The following is a 19,958-nucleotide window of genomic DNA, read 5'->3' on the forward strand; positions in this document are numbered from 1 at the left end:
ATTGCCATGTGCTGCTCCTGCCCTCTGCCTTGGAGCTGCTCCCTGAGACTCCTGCTTGCTGTGCGGGGGGGGAGTGAAGGAAGGGGGGGCTAATGTCAGGGTGTCCCCCTCGCCCTGCACCCCGCTTACCCCATCTTCCATAGAGCAGGGGACACACACGACAGGGCTCAGGACGGAGGGAGCTTGCTGGCAGCAGCTGCAGTCTCAGCAAGCTGATCTAATTAACAAGGCAGTATACTTAAAGAGGAAATGCACATCTCTCTCTCTCTCTCGCACACACACGGTGTGTGTCTCTGTCTGCGATGCTGTCTCCCCACCCTCCATTCCTGCTGTCTTGTAGAGTGTGAGAGTTAACCCTTGAGGGCTCAGCCAATTGCTAGTTCATCATTTAGCAGTAAGGCATTCCCTGGGAAATATCCCACCTTCTGACTCCTCCACCGCAACCAAGCTTCACAATCATCATCACTGTGTACCAGTATTAAATTGTTTGTTTAAAACTTATATTGTGTGTAATATATATATATATATAGTCTTTTGCCTGGTGAAAAAAATTTCTCTGGAGCCTAACCCCCTCATTTACATTCATTCTTATGGGGAAATTGGATTTGCTTAACATCGTTTTGCTTAAAGTCGCATTTTTCAGGAACATAACTACAGCGTTAAGTGAGGAGTTACTGTAACCTAGTATGTGTATCAAATTTTGGCCCCAGTCCTGAAATAGTTACTCAAGATACTTATTTTTGACTTAAAGCGCTGTCTACACCATACTACATGGGTGGGAGACGCTCTCCCATTGACATAGCTTCCGCTTCTTGTTGAGGTGGAGTAATTACGTCGATGGGAGAGCGCTCTCCCGTCAACATAGCACGTCTTCACCAGACACACTACATCAGTGCAGCTGCATTAATGGAGCTGCGCTGATGTAGCACAGTAGTGAAGACAAGCCCTCAGTTTCCACACCTGTAAAACATGGATAACAGTGCTTACCTACTTCACAGGTGTGTTGAGATAACATTCATTAATGCTTGTCAAGTGTTGTTATTAATTACTTGTATTACAGTAGCACCTAGGACTTGGACCAGGACCCTGTTGTGTTAGGCATGGTACAAACACAGAACAAAAAGAGTCCCTACACCAAGGAGCTTATAATCTAAGTACAAGACAAGAGATAACAGATGGATACAAGAGGACAAGGAAACAATGAGACAATGGTGATAGGTACTGGTGCCCTTTTACCACTGCTTAACACTTTGTTGTCAAGTTTTTGGAAGCTCTGAAGAGCTATGAAGTCTGTGGAAGAAAAATGCTGTTGAAATGGAACGTATTATTATTAATGCACAATAGCAATATGATGGGATGACACCAGCCAAGCAATGCAAAACACCCTGAACAATAATTGGAGAAGGGGATGTTTTTGGCAGAAGTTTGCTAGAAAAACCCCTATTCTTACAAAAAAGAGGCATGGCATCTGCAGAACAGATGGGTTCTTGGAATTTAAGGACTCATCTGAAAGACCCTGATTTAGACATTACTTAAGACTGCAGTATTAACACAACTATAGAGATTTTCCCTACCATTGAAGATTTGTTTGAGTAGTCTTCCAAAGGATGTGCTGGCACAGCAGATCCTGTATTCAATCTCTGTGCCGGTGCTGGCTGTTTGGGAGAGGTGGCTGCCAAGGTATGGAAAATGGTCCACATTGTCCAGGGGTTCTCCTCTAATGGGGATTTGTGGAGTACGAAGAGTAGTTCATGCAGGTGAGGGCTGATAGAGCCAGCCAGCATTGAACAGAAATTGAATACAGAATCCGAGGTGCCAGCACATCCTTTGGAAGACTACTCAAATGAGTCTTCAATGATAGGGATCTGCAAACAGGCACCAAGATCTTGGTTTACAAGGCAGTTGTCCTCCCCATCCTTCTCTGTAGGTGTTAGACCTGGGTAACCTACAAACGACATCTCAAGCTGCTGGAGTGGTTCCAACAGCACTGCCTTAGGAGGGTTCTCAGGATCAGCTGGGAAGACCGACGCACTAACATCAGTGTTCTTTCTGGAGCCAACATCAGCATTATAGAAGTGCAGGTCATGAAATACCAACTCTGCTGGGCTGGCCACTGTGTACATATGCCTAACACTCGCCTCCCAAAGCAAGTACTCTTCTCTCAGTTAAGTCAAGGAAGAAGGGCTCACAGAGGGCAGTGGAACTGCTTTCAAGACATTCTGAAAGTACTCTTTAAAAAGGGAGGTATCAACCCAACAAACTGGGAGGATTCGATGCGAAACAGAACACAGTGGCAGCACACCATACACCAAGACACAGCTCACTTTGAGGAGAGCAGATGTGCTCATGAGACAGAGTTGCTTCTCTGAGAGAAAAGAAAGGGCACAATAGTCCAGCCAACAACTATGTCTCCTCCAAGATTACACTTGTCACTTCTGTGGGAAAATCTGCAGGGCATGAATCGGGCTCCTCAGGCACTTAAAAACCAACCAATGAACCCCTTGGCAGACATCATCCTCGCATTGAGAGATAGCTGAAGAAGATGATACAGATTTTGCACCCAGAAGAGAATTCAGATGATCAATATTTGCCTTGTATTAAGTAATAACAGCCCCATAAAATAGTATGTGTAGTAGAAGGAAGTAAGTTTCAAATACACAAGTAGTCAAATAATTTATCGTGTATTTTTATTAATCATATACATAAACATGATTATTGCAGTTTTCAAAAATTAACACAAAACGGTATGTGCTAGGAACAAAAACTAGTGTGTCATAACAGCAGTCAGGAAAGCATCTATGTATTTTGAAGTTTCTAGACCAGTTCCTTTTGAAGCTTTTTTGTCCATTTTCATTAGTGTTTTCTGTTATCCTGGATAGCTTGTTATTTAATCAAATATTTGACTTATTTGATTAATTACTGTCACTCTTGTATGATATTTTAACCTAGATTGATGTTTATTTAGGAGAGGGGCAAGGAGCACAGACACACACATACAGCACAGAGCAGCTAAGGAAGTCCAGCATGGGCTTCTCCACAGCATAGCATTTTTTGCTAAATCAAGGGTGATCCTTATAATTCCAGAAACATGAGTTCAAATCTTACTCAAATCTGGAGAGGATATACGGTCCTAATCCAGCCATCATTTGTTCACACTATAAAACCACCAATTTGGCATCTATTTTGCTTGTGTAATATTTCTTAAAATGCCCTGTTCCCAACTATGTTTATCCAGGTCCTTGGATTACAAGTGTGCAAACAAAGCTGTAAAGATGGAAACTGCTCACTGTCCAATTTACCCAAGGTTCCAGAAACCAAACACTTTATTCTTATTCAAGAGGTAAGCTACATTTCCTGATGCCAAAGTCAGAGAGGGACGTGACATGAAGGTTCTATAGTACATCTTTCCTGTTTCAGTAGCACTACAAAGCAGTGTTCCCTCTGTCTTTTCACACCAATGCCAGAACATTATTCTTTGGTGTTCTGTTCTGTCTCTTTAAACCACATTGTCCTTTTCAGACTCTTGTGTTTCATGATTCATCAGGCACAAATTTTATTGAGACTCCCTAATCTCCTTTCCAAACTGCCAGTACTTTTTCACAGCTTCCCAGATGTCACATTAAGGTTTATTTTTGTTTGTTTGTTTTTAAGTGTAATAAAACAACAATAAAATAGAAAACAGCTCTGTATATCAAACTTGGCAAAGGCTGCTGAGTAACCTGCTGAGTGAACTTTTACATCCCACACAGAAGTAATTTGTGTAAGGGCTAATCACACATGGGTACATTAAAACCATTAACAAACCTAATATATCCAAAATATTTTAAATTATACATCTTTCATACCTTACAGGGCTTTTCTAAATTATACGTTAACTAGCTAGGATGGATTTTAGAAAGCAGCAAGTACAAGAGAATCACATGTTATCCCCTAGTATCAAAATGACATTGTATACTTCTGAAAGTGAAAGTTTCATAACCATCCAAAAACATCTAGCGCTTAGGCAGTAGTGGTTCTAGCAGAATAGTGCACTTTAAAACATTAGAAATTCTGTCCTAATCTAAAATGAGACTGAAATTGCGAGGCTCAGTCTTGGACTCTTGTCCATATCACAGACCCTCAATACATAATATGGCTGGCAAGTTATGACCAGGAATTAGGGGCGCAGAGGAAAAGAGGCAGGGTGGATTTGATTTAAATCACTAATCAGGAAGACTCAATTTAATCATGGTTTTCTACATAAAAGTGCATTCTTGTTGGTTGTTATAACCTTAATACATATTATTCACAACTCAGAGATGGATGTAGGTTTCATTTTTTGAAGGTACACACTACACATTTTTAAACAGGGATTTATTTTTCAGATTAGTTTTACAGCTATATCAGAAAACGAATGATTGTTTGGGAGGTGTACTATCTCCAATTCAACAGGTTAATCATTAATATTTGGAGGATTTTCTTGCCATGCTGTATTAGGAGGAGAACATCACCAGACAGACATTTAAATTGTTTTATTTAACTAAAACAATAACTGGATTTTGTTCTGGATTTTTTTCAACAGCAAACATATAATACTTTAACAAAACAAGCATATGTCCCTCACTTCTCATATTTATCTCCAGACTTCTTCTCCTTGTCCAGATCTATTCCACCCCCAACAATCTTCTATTCATTGAACTTTTTGAAACTTTGCACTTTTAGAGAGAGGTAAGGGATTGATTCTGTGTACACAAATTTGCAGAGGGACAGTAGGGTTGAGGTCTGTTATTTCTGACCTCTATATAGTATTTATTTATTTAAAAACATTTTTGCTGTTAACAAGCATGTTACCTCTGGAGATACAAATCCACAGTTTGAGACCTGCAAAACTAAGCATCTCTGATGGTATCTTCTAGACTGAGCACTGAGTCCCATTGGGTAGATAGAAAGATTAACCTAAATAATCTATACAGAAGCCCGTGGAACCCCATAAAACTGGGTCCCTAATCCATGAACTATTGGAACTCATTTACAACATTTTTCTTAAAAATTACATGAATATATTGTCTCATACTATAGAATTAGAATTTATAATCTCTATTCCATGATGAGATATCTTTGAGCTATAATGTATCTTAATTAAAACTATCTTTAGATAAAATTGAGGGGAAAAACCTATAAAAAAATCTGATTTTTTAAAAAAATATCATTGATTTTTATCCACCCTGGAAAGAGGTATTAAATAATTATTTATTTTTATTCCCTATATTGAAAAGCCACTGGGCAACTAACAAAAATATTTTCGAACCCCTTAAAAACCGAAGGCCTAATATAAAACCAGTACTGAATCAAAATCAAGAATCCTTTAAACTCACACAATAAATAATGCACCATTCCACTCACCAAAACACTATCCCAACCCAACCCAGGCCATAATTTACCAAGTCAGACAATATCCTCCCATGTAAAAAACAAAACTCAGAGGGACACAAACGCTTCTTGAATTATATCAGAATTGTACTTTTGCATGTGCCCTTGACAGAGAAGGCTCTGTCTCCTGTCCACTTGAAATAACACTGTGGAATGTTCAGCAGTGGTTCCAAACATGTCAAGTTTAATCACCAGGACAAGACACAGGGATACAGAGGAAACCTAACGGAGACTAATTCTGTGTTATTTACAGTTTTTCATACTTCTTTAATCTCACTTGCTTCTGCATAGTGGGAAGGCAGTGCTGCTCCTGGAGCATGAATGAAGGTCCACCAATAGTCATCATGCTATTGTGTTCTGCAGGAGCTACAGCTATGAGTGATTCTCAAGAGTAACTCCAAATAAAGTAGGTCACATGTTAGATGTCACAAAGGGTATAACCTATCATAAATAGGGCCTCTCTTTATAGAGCATAACTTTCAAATATTTTAGAAGCGCCATTAAACCTGGGTTTCCTCTTTCAGCTTGCAATCAAAGACGATGCCTAAATTCTTGAATTTCTACCCCACTAGTAACATCACTATCTTGCACCTAGTCAGTTTCAATCAGTCATTGTAATAGCACCAACATACAAAATTCCTGTTTGGAAGAGAGCCAGACTTTATCTTCACTGCTAAAAATGGAGTGTTATTTTTACCTAGGGTAACTAATGTGTGCAGTGTGCTCCAGGTAAAAACACTGGGAAGACAAGCCACCCAAGTTTTACAGTGAGGTAATCTTTCTGAGGTCAACCCGAGGTGGGGATGTAGTGCTGACCTCACCTAATTTATCGCATAGTAAAACTAAAATGCAGTGTCTTCACTGTGTTTTTACTGGGGATAGCTTCACTGTGTTTTTACTGGGGATAGCTCACGCACACTAAAAACCTTGGTTTTTACCCCAAGGTTAAAAAAACCAAACATTTTAGCAGAGAAGATAAAGCCAAATACAGTTTTGCATAGCATCAGGGCTGGCTTTAGGCCGATTCCCCGGAATCGGACCCTGCGCCAAAGAGGGCCCCGCGCCCGTGCCTAAGAGGGCCCTATGCCTTACTCACCCGGCGGCGGTCCGCTCCGGGTCTTCGGCGGCACTTTGGCGGCGGGGGGTCTGATCCGGGTCTTCAGCGGCATTTTGGTGGCGGGGGGGGGGTCCTTCAGTGCCACAGAAAACACGGAGCGGACCCCCCGCCACTGAAGTGCCACTGAAGACCCGGACGGCCGCCGGGTATTCGAATCGGGCCCCGCAGCTGGCCCTGCACGGCATACTGAGGATAAATCAGATAAAACCATTTTATCAGTTCCCTGAAATTCTTCACATACACTCTGACCAGTAATAGTGACAGAACTGTATAATTCAATGAGAGAGAGCAGAGGTCACTGTAAACAGAGCAGAAGGTGCTTTGGAACAGATGAAGAAGAACTCAGAAAATGACTCTCCAACCAGACATCTAGGTCTAATATGAGGCATCCAATATTCAGAGACCAGTTTTGAAAATCTGGGCCAAAGTTAATCTTTCTGTGTTTACTTCCCCAATTGAAAATACTTAACTAATCCTCACAATCCCTTGTAAGGTAAAGGTGTACATAAAATCCTTTGAAGATCTCAAGCACCATGTAACTGCTAATTATCCTTTAGCTTTTAGGATACAATGTGACCAAAACTATTTGTCAGAGATAACAGTAGACACACAAGGGTGCCCCTTTCTTGAATTTAATGTTGTATTTTGATAAGTCTCCCCTGTTTACTCAAAGAATTTTAAAAATTACTTGATCTCAGGTAAGATCCACCCACCCACCCACCCCCGATCTCTGTGCATCACAAGTGGTTATGGGAGAACTTCCAGATGTAAATAGCTTAGTTTGGATACTAATTCTAAACCTATGTGTACTTTTTTTCTGAAAGTCAGGTTGAAAATCTCAACATCAAATTTACTTTTGAGATCTCCAGTACTTCCTGAGCTGGTGTTAGTCTTCATTTCTACTGGGAAAGCATTCTGACATACTTGGATGAAAAATGTTATACTATAAGATCAAAGCATGTGCCAGTGCTATTTGAAGTATTTCAACAGAAGCCTGAATTTGGATTTAACAAACACTGATGATTACTGAGAAGCTTTGAAAAGCTCGTACACAAATTTATACAGTCATTCTACAAAAACTCTGTACCTTTTCTAACAGAAATGCCTTGTCAATACAGATATAGCTGTAGACATGTGCTAAACAGTGCTGCACAATTCCATCCTATTAGCTGATGATTTGGAAAACCTCAAAGCATAACACATTAAGTGCAAGAAACCGCTCCAGGGATCCTTACTCTACTCCCTTATCCTCTGTAGCACATGTTTACCATTTATGGCTTGTCATCAACACACGCAATCACTAACATCCCAAAATGTTCATGGAAGCACTGCAGCTTAGGAAAAAAGACATTAATATTCTAAACTATTTGGAGACATTCAAACTTGGAAAGGCTCATGACTCTAAGTTGTCGTGCTTGGAAGACTTCAATATATTATACTAATCGAAGTCCCCTCTAACAAGTGCAGCTTGCATATATAAAGCACTATTGATTCAGCTGTGCTTAACTGTTTATACAGGCTTTCAGGGACACAGAATCTAAAAACACTATTTCAGACATTAGACCGTGTCTTCCTGTGAGAGGTTTAGTTGCTGTCAATGAGGCTTGACTTAATGATACAGTGTGCCAGCCACTATAGTTAATTAACTTTTTTGGTTCACTTCACAGAGCTATTTTCTGCAATCAGATCTTATCTGCACAATCCCTGTTATGGTTTCATGCTGCAAGGAGGTTTGCAACAACTGCATCTTCCATTAATAAAACTCTCCTAGCTTTATAAATGCTCCCTTGATGGGAAGTGAAGAAGTGGCATCTAAGGAAGGATATGAAAGCAGCAGGGAGATACTGAGGCTGAAGCAAATGATCTGGAGATTACCTAAAGGAAATAATGCCAGTGCTCTACATGAGCAACTCAGATATTAGAGAGGAACACAGAAAAGCCCTATTTTCAAACTAACAGCCTTGTCTACACCCTCTGCTGTTTACCTCAACACCAGTATACAGCACACACTATTATTTTATAAGAAGGGACAAGACATGCTTGGTTGCTGTTTTCTATCAGCATCTAAAATATTGCTTTAAATCTTGTAATTTGATAGCTGCACAGCAGCAGAAAGCTGATGTTTTGCATAAACTGCTTTACTTATCATGTCTGATGCAAAATAAAACATGACATTTTCCAAATATTCAGTCAAAAAACTGATTAGAAGAACCTTAAATATACAGCTACAGGAAATGTTCTGAACAGACGTATATGCCATTTGCTTTCAGAGTTCTTCTGAAAATTCCTTCCTGAAGCTTCATTCACGCTAGGTCTAACATGCACACACGTGCCCTACTCTCCCCTACCCCCAATTCCTGATCTTATTTGCCTTGCTATTCATTTATTGCGCGTACTCCAACTCCTGTTAATCTCAAAACTGTTTATCCATCTGCTTCTTTCTTCATGTAACAACTCAGATGCTTATGTGAGAACATCCATTCTTCAGCTTTATAGAATTCCAAGTAATGTTCTCCACTTTTCTATTAATGGCTAGAAATAATAATACCACGTAGCTCTTACACAGAATTTTTATCCCTAGATCTCAAAGCCCTTTACGAAGGTGGTAAGTATCCTATCCCCCATACTACAGATAAAGAAACAGTCATTGAACTGACTTGAAGGATGTAAAATCAAATGGCATCTAAATCTTTTCACCCCAAATCCTGCCTGTCTCAATGAAAAATCCAGAAAGCACACTCAAAGTCTTCTTCCTTGGCTAATCCTCATATCACTAAGGCAAACATAAAAGAATACACTCCTTTTAAACCACTTGTTGAGTAAGTGCAGTTCAGGAAAACTGATAGAAAATTTATGGAAGAAAATTAATATCACTTGAGTTCTGCAGGAGTAACTAAGCAAATGCAAATGAGAACTCAGCCCTGAGGCCAAAAAAGGCCTTTATAAATTATTAGGGCCCTACCAAATTCACGGTTTATTATGGTCAATTTCATGGTCATAGGATTTTTAAAAACTTAAATTTCATGATTTCAGCTATTTAAATCTGAAATTTCACGGTGTTGTAACCCAAAAAGGAGTTGGGGGGTTGCAGGGTTATTGTATGGGGGGGTTGCTGTACTGGTACCCTAACTTCTGCGCTGCTGCTAACGGCAGCGCTGCCTTCAGAGCTGGGCAGCTGGAGAGCAGCAGCTGCAGGCCAGGAGCCCAGCTCTGAAAGCAGAACCATGGCCAGCAGCAGCGCAGAGGTAAGGATGACATGGTATGATATTGCCACCCTTACTTTTGTACTGCTGCCTGCAGAGCTGGGCCCTCAGTCAGCACCTGCCACTGTCTGGCCGCCCAGCTCTGAAGTCAGCACAGAAGTAAGGGTGGCAAAACCACAACCCCCCTACAATAACCCTATGACACCCCCCCTGCAACTCCCTTTTGGGTCAGGACTCCCAATTTGAGAAACACTGGTCTCCCCCGTGAAATCTGTATAGTATAACACTGGTCTCCCCCAGATTTCATGGGGGGAGACCAGATTTCACAGTTCGTGACATATTTTTCATGGTCGTGAATTTGGTAGGGCCCTATACATGATATAACGCTGATTGCTGCACAGACAAATATACAGCAGTTCCTGCACTGACTGGTGACATATGGCCTAACACATGTATATGATGTGATGAATGAACCCCTCTCCTCTCAGCTCCTTACACTGGAACTTGTGATCCAATTATTATTTTAACAATACAAAGCTATTTTTAATTCTCCTTTTCTTTAATCGAGAGGAATATTTATCCCAATGTTTATCCCAATTTAATTTTTAGAAAAAAATCCACTTGTGCTGGAAAACTAACTAAGTTACTTTCTTTTGAAAAATTTAAATCCTACAGCTCTCAGGGCTCTGGGTACAATTTGCAGACATCAGGAATATATGGAGAATTTCAAACACACGGTTATACAAAAAACAGCTTGGGGGAGAGGGTAGTGCTCAAAAGTAAGAAGTTCTCACATTTTCTGTTAAATACAAAAAGAGGCATTGCCTAGTATATTTTATTTTTCATTTCCCCAATTCCTGTTTTACTTGAATCTTTCAATATCCATCCTCTTCAGATCCTTGAAAATAACATTAATTTCCTTAATGATTTTGATCCTTCTCTTTTACAAACTTTGATGGTTTTCCTTATGTTTTAAAAATAAGTTTGACTTTCTTTGTCTTTTTTGGCTTTGATTCCAATTTATTTACTTCCCCATGAGCATTATTGATGACATCAGCACAATTCTGTTAATACCGTTTATTAATTGGATGAAGACAAAGGCACATGAGTTGAAAACATTTGTGTGGGTCCATCAAAAATATTGCTACTAAGGTTGTTTTATGAATTTGTCAGCAATGGTGGCTTTTTATTTGTCGTATATATGCATTTATAATTTAGAGAATATTCACCCAGATTAGGGCAAAAACATGACATACATTGCAGTGGTTGTAAAAAACCTGATGGTATCCCTGCACATTTTTAAAATTAAAATCAGTCACTGGTGAATGCCAGAGACTGAGGTGCTTAATCGTCACTGGTCTACTTTTATCAACTTTGGTTAGGGAAAAATAAGAATAGGAATTTCAAAAGAGCACAGTTGGCCTAACTCTGCTCCCACTGAAAACAAAGGTAAAACTCCCACTGACTTTAATGCGGCTAAAGTTAATGCTATTCAAAATCTCACCATAAATCACTAAAATGGGCACAGAAAGATAAAAAACATTATAGATACACACACGTTTGCAATTCTATTGCAATTTTAAAAAAAATAACGAGATGTATGCAGTTAAAACAGTGTCCCTTTTTGCATGAATCTCTTGAGTGTGGTGGACTCTCTTTGCTGGATATAAGAGTGTACAATCTCACTGCCCAGTTAAGGGTAATACTCATTTGAAAATCTCCATCTAGTCATTGGACAAAAAGCGTATGATATGCTTGAAAATCCAACACTGTACAAAACTGTGGAGCTATATTCTGGATCAGAAACACAAATCTGATCACATGAGGTGTTCTTTTTCAGATCATTTTAATAGCCACAAAAGACCAGGTAAACTAGGAAGTTTACTAAAGAATTAAACTTGAGGGGGAATTGGGGAACTTACGCATCTTTACTTTCTCTGTATTTATTTTATCTTATTTTTTCATCTCTCTCTCTCTTATTCCCTTCACTTAGGGTTACCATTCGTCCAGATTCCCCCAGACATGTCCGGCTTTTTGAGCTAAAAATAGCGTCGGGGGGAATTTGTAAATGTCCGGACTCCCCTCTCCCCTCCCCCGCAGAGCACGCGCGGCTAACAGGGCGGCCGGCCAGATGGTGCCACTTACATGGGGCTCCGACAGCCAGAAAGAGCCCCTCCTCCTCTCCCCTGCAGCAGAGATCACTCCCTCTCTCCCTGCATTCGCAGATCGCCTCCGGCAGTCTGGAGCTCCTCCCCAGCTCCTCCGCCACTGCTGCCCAGCGTGCCAGGACGAACGGCTCAAGCCGTTCCTGAGCAACTTCACAGAGACATTAGGCGAAGGCCAACAACAAGGGAGCCAGGGGGTCGGAGAAGGGGCAGGGAGGTTTTGGATGGGGCAGTCTAGAGATGGGGGGGGGGTCGGGAGTTCGGGAGGGGGCTTTCTGGGGGGTGGATAATGTTTTGGGCAGTCAGGGTACAGGTAGGGGGTAGGGTCCTGGGGGGCAGTTAGGGTGGGGGGGGGTCTTAGGAGGGGGCAGTTAGGGGACAAGGAACAGGGAGGCTTAGGTAGGGGGTGGGGTCCTGGAGGGCAGTTAGGAGCAGGGGTCCCAGGACGGGGCAGTCAGGGGACAAGGAGCGGGGGGGGGAGTTCTGGGGGTGGGGCTGTCAGGGGGCAGGAGTGGGGAGAGGAATTGGAGCAGTCAGGGGACAGGGAGCAGAGGGATTTAGATGGGTCGGGAGTTCTGGGGGGGCTGTCAGGGGGCGGGGAGTGGTTGGATGGGGCGTGGGAGTCCCAGGGGTCTGTCTGGGGGTGGGCGTGTAGATAAGGGTTGGAGCAGTCAGGGTACAGGTAGGGGGTAGGGTCCTAGGGGGCCAGTTAGGATGGGGAGAGGGTCTCAGGAGGGGGCAGTCAGGGGACAAGAAGCAGGGAGGCTTAGGGAGGGGGTGGAGTCCTGGGGGGCAGTTATGGGCAGGGGTCCCAGGAGGGGGCAGTCAGGGGACAAGGAGCGGGGGGTGGGATTGGGAGTTCTGAGGGGGGCGGTAAGTGGGAGGGGCAGGGGCGGGGCTAGGGCAGGACGGGGGTGGGGCTAGGGTGGGGTTCCTCCCGTCCTCTTTTTTGCTTGCTGAAATATGGTAACCCTACTTTCACTATTTGTTTAAAGGACCTGATTCAGCAAAGTACTTAAGCACATACCTTAATTTCAAGAACATGAGCAGTCCCCATTGACTTCAATGGGAGTACTCGTGCTTAAAGTTAGACACACACTTAAATCTGTTTCTGTATCAGGGCCTACGAACTGCTATATTAAAAAGATAACAGTATTGACTGTTCTGCCTGAATGCTTAAAACAAACAGGAGTCTTCTGACTGTATTTTGTGCCACTCCTTCATGAAGACAAAAATCCTATGTATTATACTTTGTAATTAAGCTATATTTATGAATCTATGTATTGTACCAGTTTGCAGTCATAAAAATAGTTAGAGGCAACCCTGTAAAGATACTGGTCCCTCAGGAGAGCAGTGATTTCATACAGCGCATTAACAACCCTGGAATGAGACCAAAGTGGTTGCTTTTGCCACTCTAGTGGACTTTGATCTGCAGCCACCCACTCAGTGTTGTGTCTGTTTTCTTGTTTCACTGCAGGGAAGGTAGGAGGGAGAGGAGGAGGAAGCTGCTTAATGCAGCTGTAGGGTTAGTTCAGGCAAAAGGACAAGGAAGCAGTATATTCAGAAAAAAATGGTAGCATCCTCAGCAGAGGGAGAAAGATTACTTTCAAGCCCTCCTTTTTCTTATGAGATAATAAAGAACTTGTCTTGAAAAAAACAAGGCTGATGATTACTTAACACTTATAGTCTAAAAAGGTAAAACTCCAACTGATGGAATTGCTACTTTCAAGCTAGACTGTCACAGTTTTAAAAGTTAGATACATTGAAATAAAAATATCTTAACTTTATTTCTAATTATTTCCAGGAAATTTTGTTAGTCATGATGTTGTCTAAAGCCAAGAGGAATAAAACTCCATTTAACTCACCCTAACAACTACTTATCAGCAGTTTGACATAAAATACTTTACTCATAACTGAGATTTTGCTTATTAAGTTGACTGTAATTATACAGAGGACAGACAGGTCAACAAAACACATCACTCAGACTTACCATTTATGCAGATCTCAAAAGGTTTGCAAAGGTCATCCTCAAACAGGCAACCTAAAAACACAACGGAAAGGTAAAATCAGTACAGTTTTCGAACTGTGGATAATTGGTAGAGTACAGACTTCTTAGGCTATTAAATCCTCAGTGAGATGCAGACATTTGCTTGACCTTAGGTTTCTAAATGCGGCAGTACAGAAAATCAAGAACATGGAAACAGGCTTGTCAGAAAGCTCCTCTCACTAAATGTACACTTCCAGAATAGCATTCGGCCCACTTCTCCCGGTCCCTGCTCTACAAATGATTGTATCTTCCTTGTTCCTGCCAATAATATGAAGAGCCTCATATTCTGCTCATCCGTTTAGGTGCCATCCCAAATGAGAGTATGCTGAGACCAGCACAGAGCCCTAGTGGATAGTGTAACATGGAATTTCAATATACTCTATTTGAGGTAAGCTGAAGCTGGTAATCAGAAGGTAAGGGAACAGTAAGAGGTGGAATGCAGGACGGCTGGATTAGGCATTGACAGCATAAGGCCATGCCTATGGCCCCACTCCTGGTTATGTGATTATATCAGACTACCAGCTGTCGTTTAAAAACATAAATGTAAGATTATGGTGCAGAGAAAACCTTGACAATGGGGATGAGGGTGCCAATGCAGCAGTGTCTGCCTCATTGCCTCAGTTTGCAGACAGCCTGGAACAATAGCTCTGAGAGAAGTGAACTGCCCAATTCTTATTTCAATGGGGTGTTAACTCCCAGACTCACTGTTCTGAGGGCCTCTGCCATCAACACCCAAACAGAGGACTCTGTATCTGGTTGCAAAGCAGTCCCAGCCCACCCACTCATGCAGATAGATACTGATGGCTGGGGTAAGTACTCTTCCCTACTTTCCCCTACTGCTGACTTCACTACTCTCAGTAGTGGGAGTCCTACTACTATCCCTGTTACTTCCCTTTAGAAAGGGCCCCTGATGCTATTCCTGGAAGGAGAAAAGGGGTCTCCACGATGCTGCCCCTACCACGCTCACTCCAAGTGGGGGCCACAGTGCAGGTGGAGAGTCTCACTGTAGAGGCATCATGCTGTGCCTAGGGCCCCGGTTTGTCTTAGTCCAGGACTTCAGTGCACTAATTATTCCATCTCCTGACAATCAAACCTGACAACTAGATAAAGAATTAGGACAGGATGCACTCAAAATATACTATACTCTGAACTTAGGTCATGCCTTCCACACAGAACTCAAATCTCTTGACAAACATTATGCTTCACAACATATCTGAGAGGCAGGTATTGCCTCAGATGCACAGATGGGCACATGGAGTCCTGGAGATTAAATTGACTTGCCCAATGCCACACAGTGAGTCAACACCAGAACAGGGCATTTAACTCTCAGCACCTGGACTAACAATTGAAGCAAATTCCCTCTATTCCCAACTCTACCTGCCTCCCCAGATGCAGAGGAAGTGCAGATATCATTACTACATTTCTTTGATCATAGGGAGATACCTGGAGTCAGCTGCTCTAAATTAGAGTGAGTGAAAGCCTTAGTGTAGAAATCCTGAGCCTCTTCCTTGAAAGGGAAAGGGTTTGGAAGGATATCAAGCATTGGTGAGGGAAAGCTTAAACAATGATCACACACACACACACACACACACACACACACACACACACGTTCAGCTATGCTCCTAAATTTGGTATCTCCTGTAGGCTGAAGAAATGAAATGAAAATGCATACAGCACTTTACACACATACATGGATGGATTCTGCATGCACAGTATGACAGAGAAGTACACAGCTATTTCAAATTATGAACTCCGTTTCGTATTACGTGTTGAACAGGTCTTAACTTGCCCAAGGCAAACCTGTTCTGATGAATTCTAGACAGATGCTCTCCCCAGGAAACATGTTTCACCCTTCATCAATCTAGAGCCATCAACTGTCTCTCAACTACCAGTCCCTATGGAATAATTGATTTTCTACACAAGGGCACACGGAGTGAGGATGAGTGGGGAGGGGCCTACTTAACAGCAAAGTCCTGCTCTGTGCAGGGAGCCAACCATCACTGCACATAAGAAGGACTTCCAGAAGAGAAGAGGCAGGAGGGTTTCTGCCCAGCCTGAAACAATGATGAACCTGGGACTCTCAGAAGGGTTGAGATGAGACTAGGGGAGGGTGCATCTCAGGGCTTGAGTGCTCTAAGAGTAAATTTTCTCTGGTTAAGGAATTCCTTTGCTAAGGGGTCCTTGACTTCTTGTCACTTTATCCCTGAAGGGATTAAACTAAAAGCCTGGAATGCCCAGAGCCAAATGGAGCTCTGGGACGTATGTAAGTGATTGGGGTGAGGTGGGGTGTACAGGAATTCTCAGATGTTGATTTCTGGGCCTAGGGCATCAGCACCCCACATCCCAAAGAAGGGTGACAGACAAGAGATCTGAGTCATTGGAACATGCCCCATAGACCCAGAGCTACGAACAGTGACTAGACTCTACCCTATTGACTTGGCAGCATGGTGGGACCCAGCAAGTGGATCCATTCATAACAGAATGGTGATTGTACAGTGAGGCACTGAGTCAGGTTCTAACATATCAGTATTTATTAAAAAGTGGAAAGGCCCAGAGAAGGCCTAAATTATGATCAACAAAGTGAGCATGTTAAGAATGAAAAATGGAAACAGCAAAGCCCCATCAGTATGAATATATGACTCAAATGCACTCTGTAATTTTGCTTGATCTATTTTGCATTATCAATCTATTTTCCATAAAGAGCACAGGGGAAAACTGATTATATACTGCTTTACATTTTCTTTTAATAACAGTTGACTATTAGATGCTGATTAGAATGAGGCATCTGATTCAATTAACCCTGAAAGCCAATGCCTTGAAGTGAAAATGAATAAACCCAGTGTAGGGCAACCCATACCCAACCTCGATTACTGTAAAAACTCTACAAAAACCTCCAAGCCTCCTTGAGATATGTGATATTTCAAATTATTCATTACCAGAGTTGAATGCTAGACATACTTCACCCAGCCAGTCAATATGCTAATTTAACTGCTAATTTATTTTTGTTGTTATTTGCTGTAACATTAAGAAGCATAATGTTTCACTTTAAATATCATCTACCTACTAATACTAATGATGGTAATAAGTAACTCTCAAAGAGTGAAGAGGCATTATATCCAGCAGACACTTCATTCAGTTCATGCATTACAGGATCAAAAATACATTTCATTTTCCAGCAAAACAATTCCCCTCCCACCTAACTTCCAGCCAAACATGAAAAGTTGATGCAATTACCCCAAGCCCTAATGAAATACAGAAGCAATTTAAAACCAGGATCACCATGAAACTATTCAGCTGGCTAAGGAGGCCCACTCCTGAACTGACTGAAAAGGTCCATTTTGGTCTAGGCCAGTGGTGGGCAACCTGTGGCCTGCGGGCCGCTTGCGGCCCATCAGGGTAATCCTCTGGGGGGGCCACAAGACAGTTTGTTTACATTGACCATCCACAGGCATGACCACCCACAGCTCCCAGTGGACACCGTTTGCCGTTCCAGGCCAATGGGAGCTGCGGGAAGCGGCGTCCAGCACATCCCTGCAGTCCACGCCACTTCCTGCAGCTCCCATTGGCTGGGAACGGCGAACCATGGACACTCAGAGCTGCAGACGGCCGTGCCTGTGGACGGTTAATGTAAACAAACTGTCTCGCAGCCCACCAGCGGATTACCCTGACGGGCCGCAGGTTGCCCACCACTGGTCTAGGCCCTTCTCCACCTATGCATAAGTACAATTTTCCAGTACTGTACAGAGAAGATGAAGAAGTCTGATAGGCATGGAGGGAGGCAATTAGGGACTTCTGTCATTCCTACTGAGCAAAATTAAGGTTTGTGACTGATATCTGGAGTTCACGTATAAGCTTTGTCCTCACAAGAAAAAAAGTATGGGTCTTTTAAACATATGTTAATTAATGTGGTAAAATCCTAGTGGGTGAGCATGTTGAAGTACACGCTGTGCGTTAAACTACAGCTGCCTTGCCTACACTAGGATTTTAACATTGTTTGTTACTTAATGTGTTAAAAGTACACCTTTCCTTCTAGTGTAGATATAGCCCCAGTGCTCAGGCACATGTGTCCAGGTGGAGGCAAAGCAGGTAAGAAGGACAGTCTATTAGTGGAGAGAGCACTGGTCCTGGGACTCAGGAGAGGGTTCAATTCCTAGCTTAGCTACAGGCTTCCCTGTGCGACCTGGGGAAAGTCGCTTAATCTGCACTGTGCCTCATTTAGGATAGTAATTCATAGAATCATAGAAGATTACGGTTGGAAGAGACCTCAGGAGGTCATATAGTCCAACCCCCTGCTCAAAGCAGGACCAACCCCAACTAAATCATCCGAACCACAGCTTTGTCAAGCTGGGCCTTAAAAACCTCTAAAGATGGAGATTCCACCACCTCCCTAGGTAACCCATTCCAGTGCTTCATCACCCTTCCAGTGAAATAGTTTTTCCTAATATCCAACTTAGATCTTCCCCACTGCAACTTGAGACCATTGCTCCTTGTTATGTCATCTGCCACCATTGAGAACAGCCTAGCTCCATCCTTTTTAGAACCCCCCTTCAGGTAGTTGAAGGCTGCTATCAAATCCCCCCTCACTCTTCGCTTCTGCAGACTAAATAAACCCAGTTCCCTCAGTCTCTCCCCATAAGTCATGTGCCCCAGCCACCAATCATTTTCATTGTCCTCTGCTGCACTCTTTCCAATTTGTTCACATCCTTTCTGTAGTGGGGGGCCCAAAACTGGATGCAATATTCCAGATGTGGCCTCACCAGTGTCGAATAGAGGGGAATAATCACTTCCCTCGATCTGCTTGCAATTCTCCTACTAATGCAGCCCCAATATGCCGTTAGCCTTCTTGGCAACGAGGGCACATTGTTGACTCATATCCAGCTTCTCATCCACTGTAATCCCCAGGTCCTTTTCTGCAGAACTGTCACTTACCCAGTCGGTCCCCAGCCTGTAGCAGTTCATAGGATTCTTCCGTCCTAAGTGCAGGACTCTGCACTTGTCCTTGTTGAACCTCATCAGATTTCTTTTGGCCTAATCCTCCCAATTTGTGTAGTTCACTCTGGACCCTATCCCTACTCTCCAGTATATCTACCTCTCCCCTCAGCTTTGTGTCATCCCTGAACTTGCTGAGGGTGCAATCCATCCCTCACAAATGAATCATAAATGAAGATGTTGAACAAAACTGGCACCAGGATTGACCCGTGGGGCACTCCACTTGATACCAGCTGCCAACTAGACATTGAGCTGTTGATCACTATCTGTTGAGCCCGATGATCTAGCCAGCTTTCTATCCACCTTATAGTCCATTCATCCAATCCATACTTTAACTTTCTGGCAAGAATACTGTGTGAAACCATATCAAAAGCTTTGCTAAAGTCAAGGTATATTACGTCCACCACTTTCCCCATATCCACAGAGCCAGTTATCTCATCATAGAAGGCAATCAGGTTGATCAGGCACGACTTGCCCTTGGTGAATCCATGCTGACTGTTCCTGATCACCTTCCTCTCCTCCAAGTGCTTCAAAATGTATTCCTTGAGGACCTACTCCATGATTTTTCCAGGGACTGAAGTGAGGCTAATCGGTCTGTAGTTCCCCGGATTCTCCTCCTTCCCTTTTTAAAAGATGGGCACTGTATTTGCCTTTTTCCAATCATTCGGGACCTCCCCTGATCGCCACAATTTTCAAAGATAACGGCCAATGGCTCTGCAATAACATCAGCCAACTCCCTCAGCACTCTCGGATGCATTCTATCCGGTCCCATGGACTTGTGAATGTCCAGCTTTTCTAAATAGTCCTTACCCTGTTCTTTCACCGCTGAGGGCTGCTCACCTCCTCCCCATACTGTGCTTCCCAGTGCAGCAGTCTGGGAGCCAACCTTGTCTGTCAAGTCCGAGGCAAAAAAAGCATTGAGTACTTCAGCTTTTTCCACATCATCTGTCACTAGGTTGCCTCCCCCATTCAGTAACGGTCCTACACTTTCCGTGACCATCTTCTTGTTGCCAACATACCTATAGAAA

The 19,958-nt window shown here is 42.7% G+C and overlaps 1 protein-coding gene across 2 annotated transcripts in view; it reads right to left on the bottom strand.

Annotated features, from left to right (window-relative positions):
* The window catches only part of PTPRN2 (protein tyrosine phosphatase receptor type N2), a 942,968-nt gene that overhangs the window by 812,880 nt on the left and 110,130 nt on the right, over positions 1 to 19,958 (bottom strand). For both annotated transcript variants that reach the window (XM_065582768.1, XM_008162983.3), the window contains exon 2: positions 13,885 to 13,935. In XM_065582768.1, the coding sequence (XP_065438840.1) occupies positions 13,885 to 13,935 (51 nt within the window). The remainder of the gene's footprint in view (positions 1 to 13,884; positions 13,936 to 19,958) is intronic.

Source organism: Chrysemys picta, chromosome 2 (genome assembly GCF_011386835.1).
Source record: "Chrysemys picta bellii isolate R12L10 chromosome 2, ASM1138683v2, whole genome shotgun sequence".
Classification (NCBI taxonomy): domain Eukaryota; kingdom Metazoa; phylum Chordata; order Testudines; family Emydidae; genus Chrysemys; species Chrysemys picta.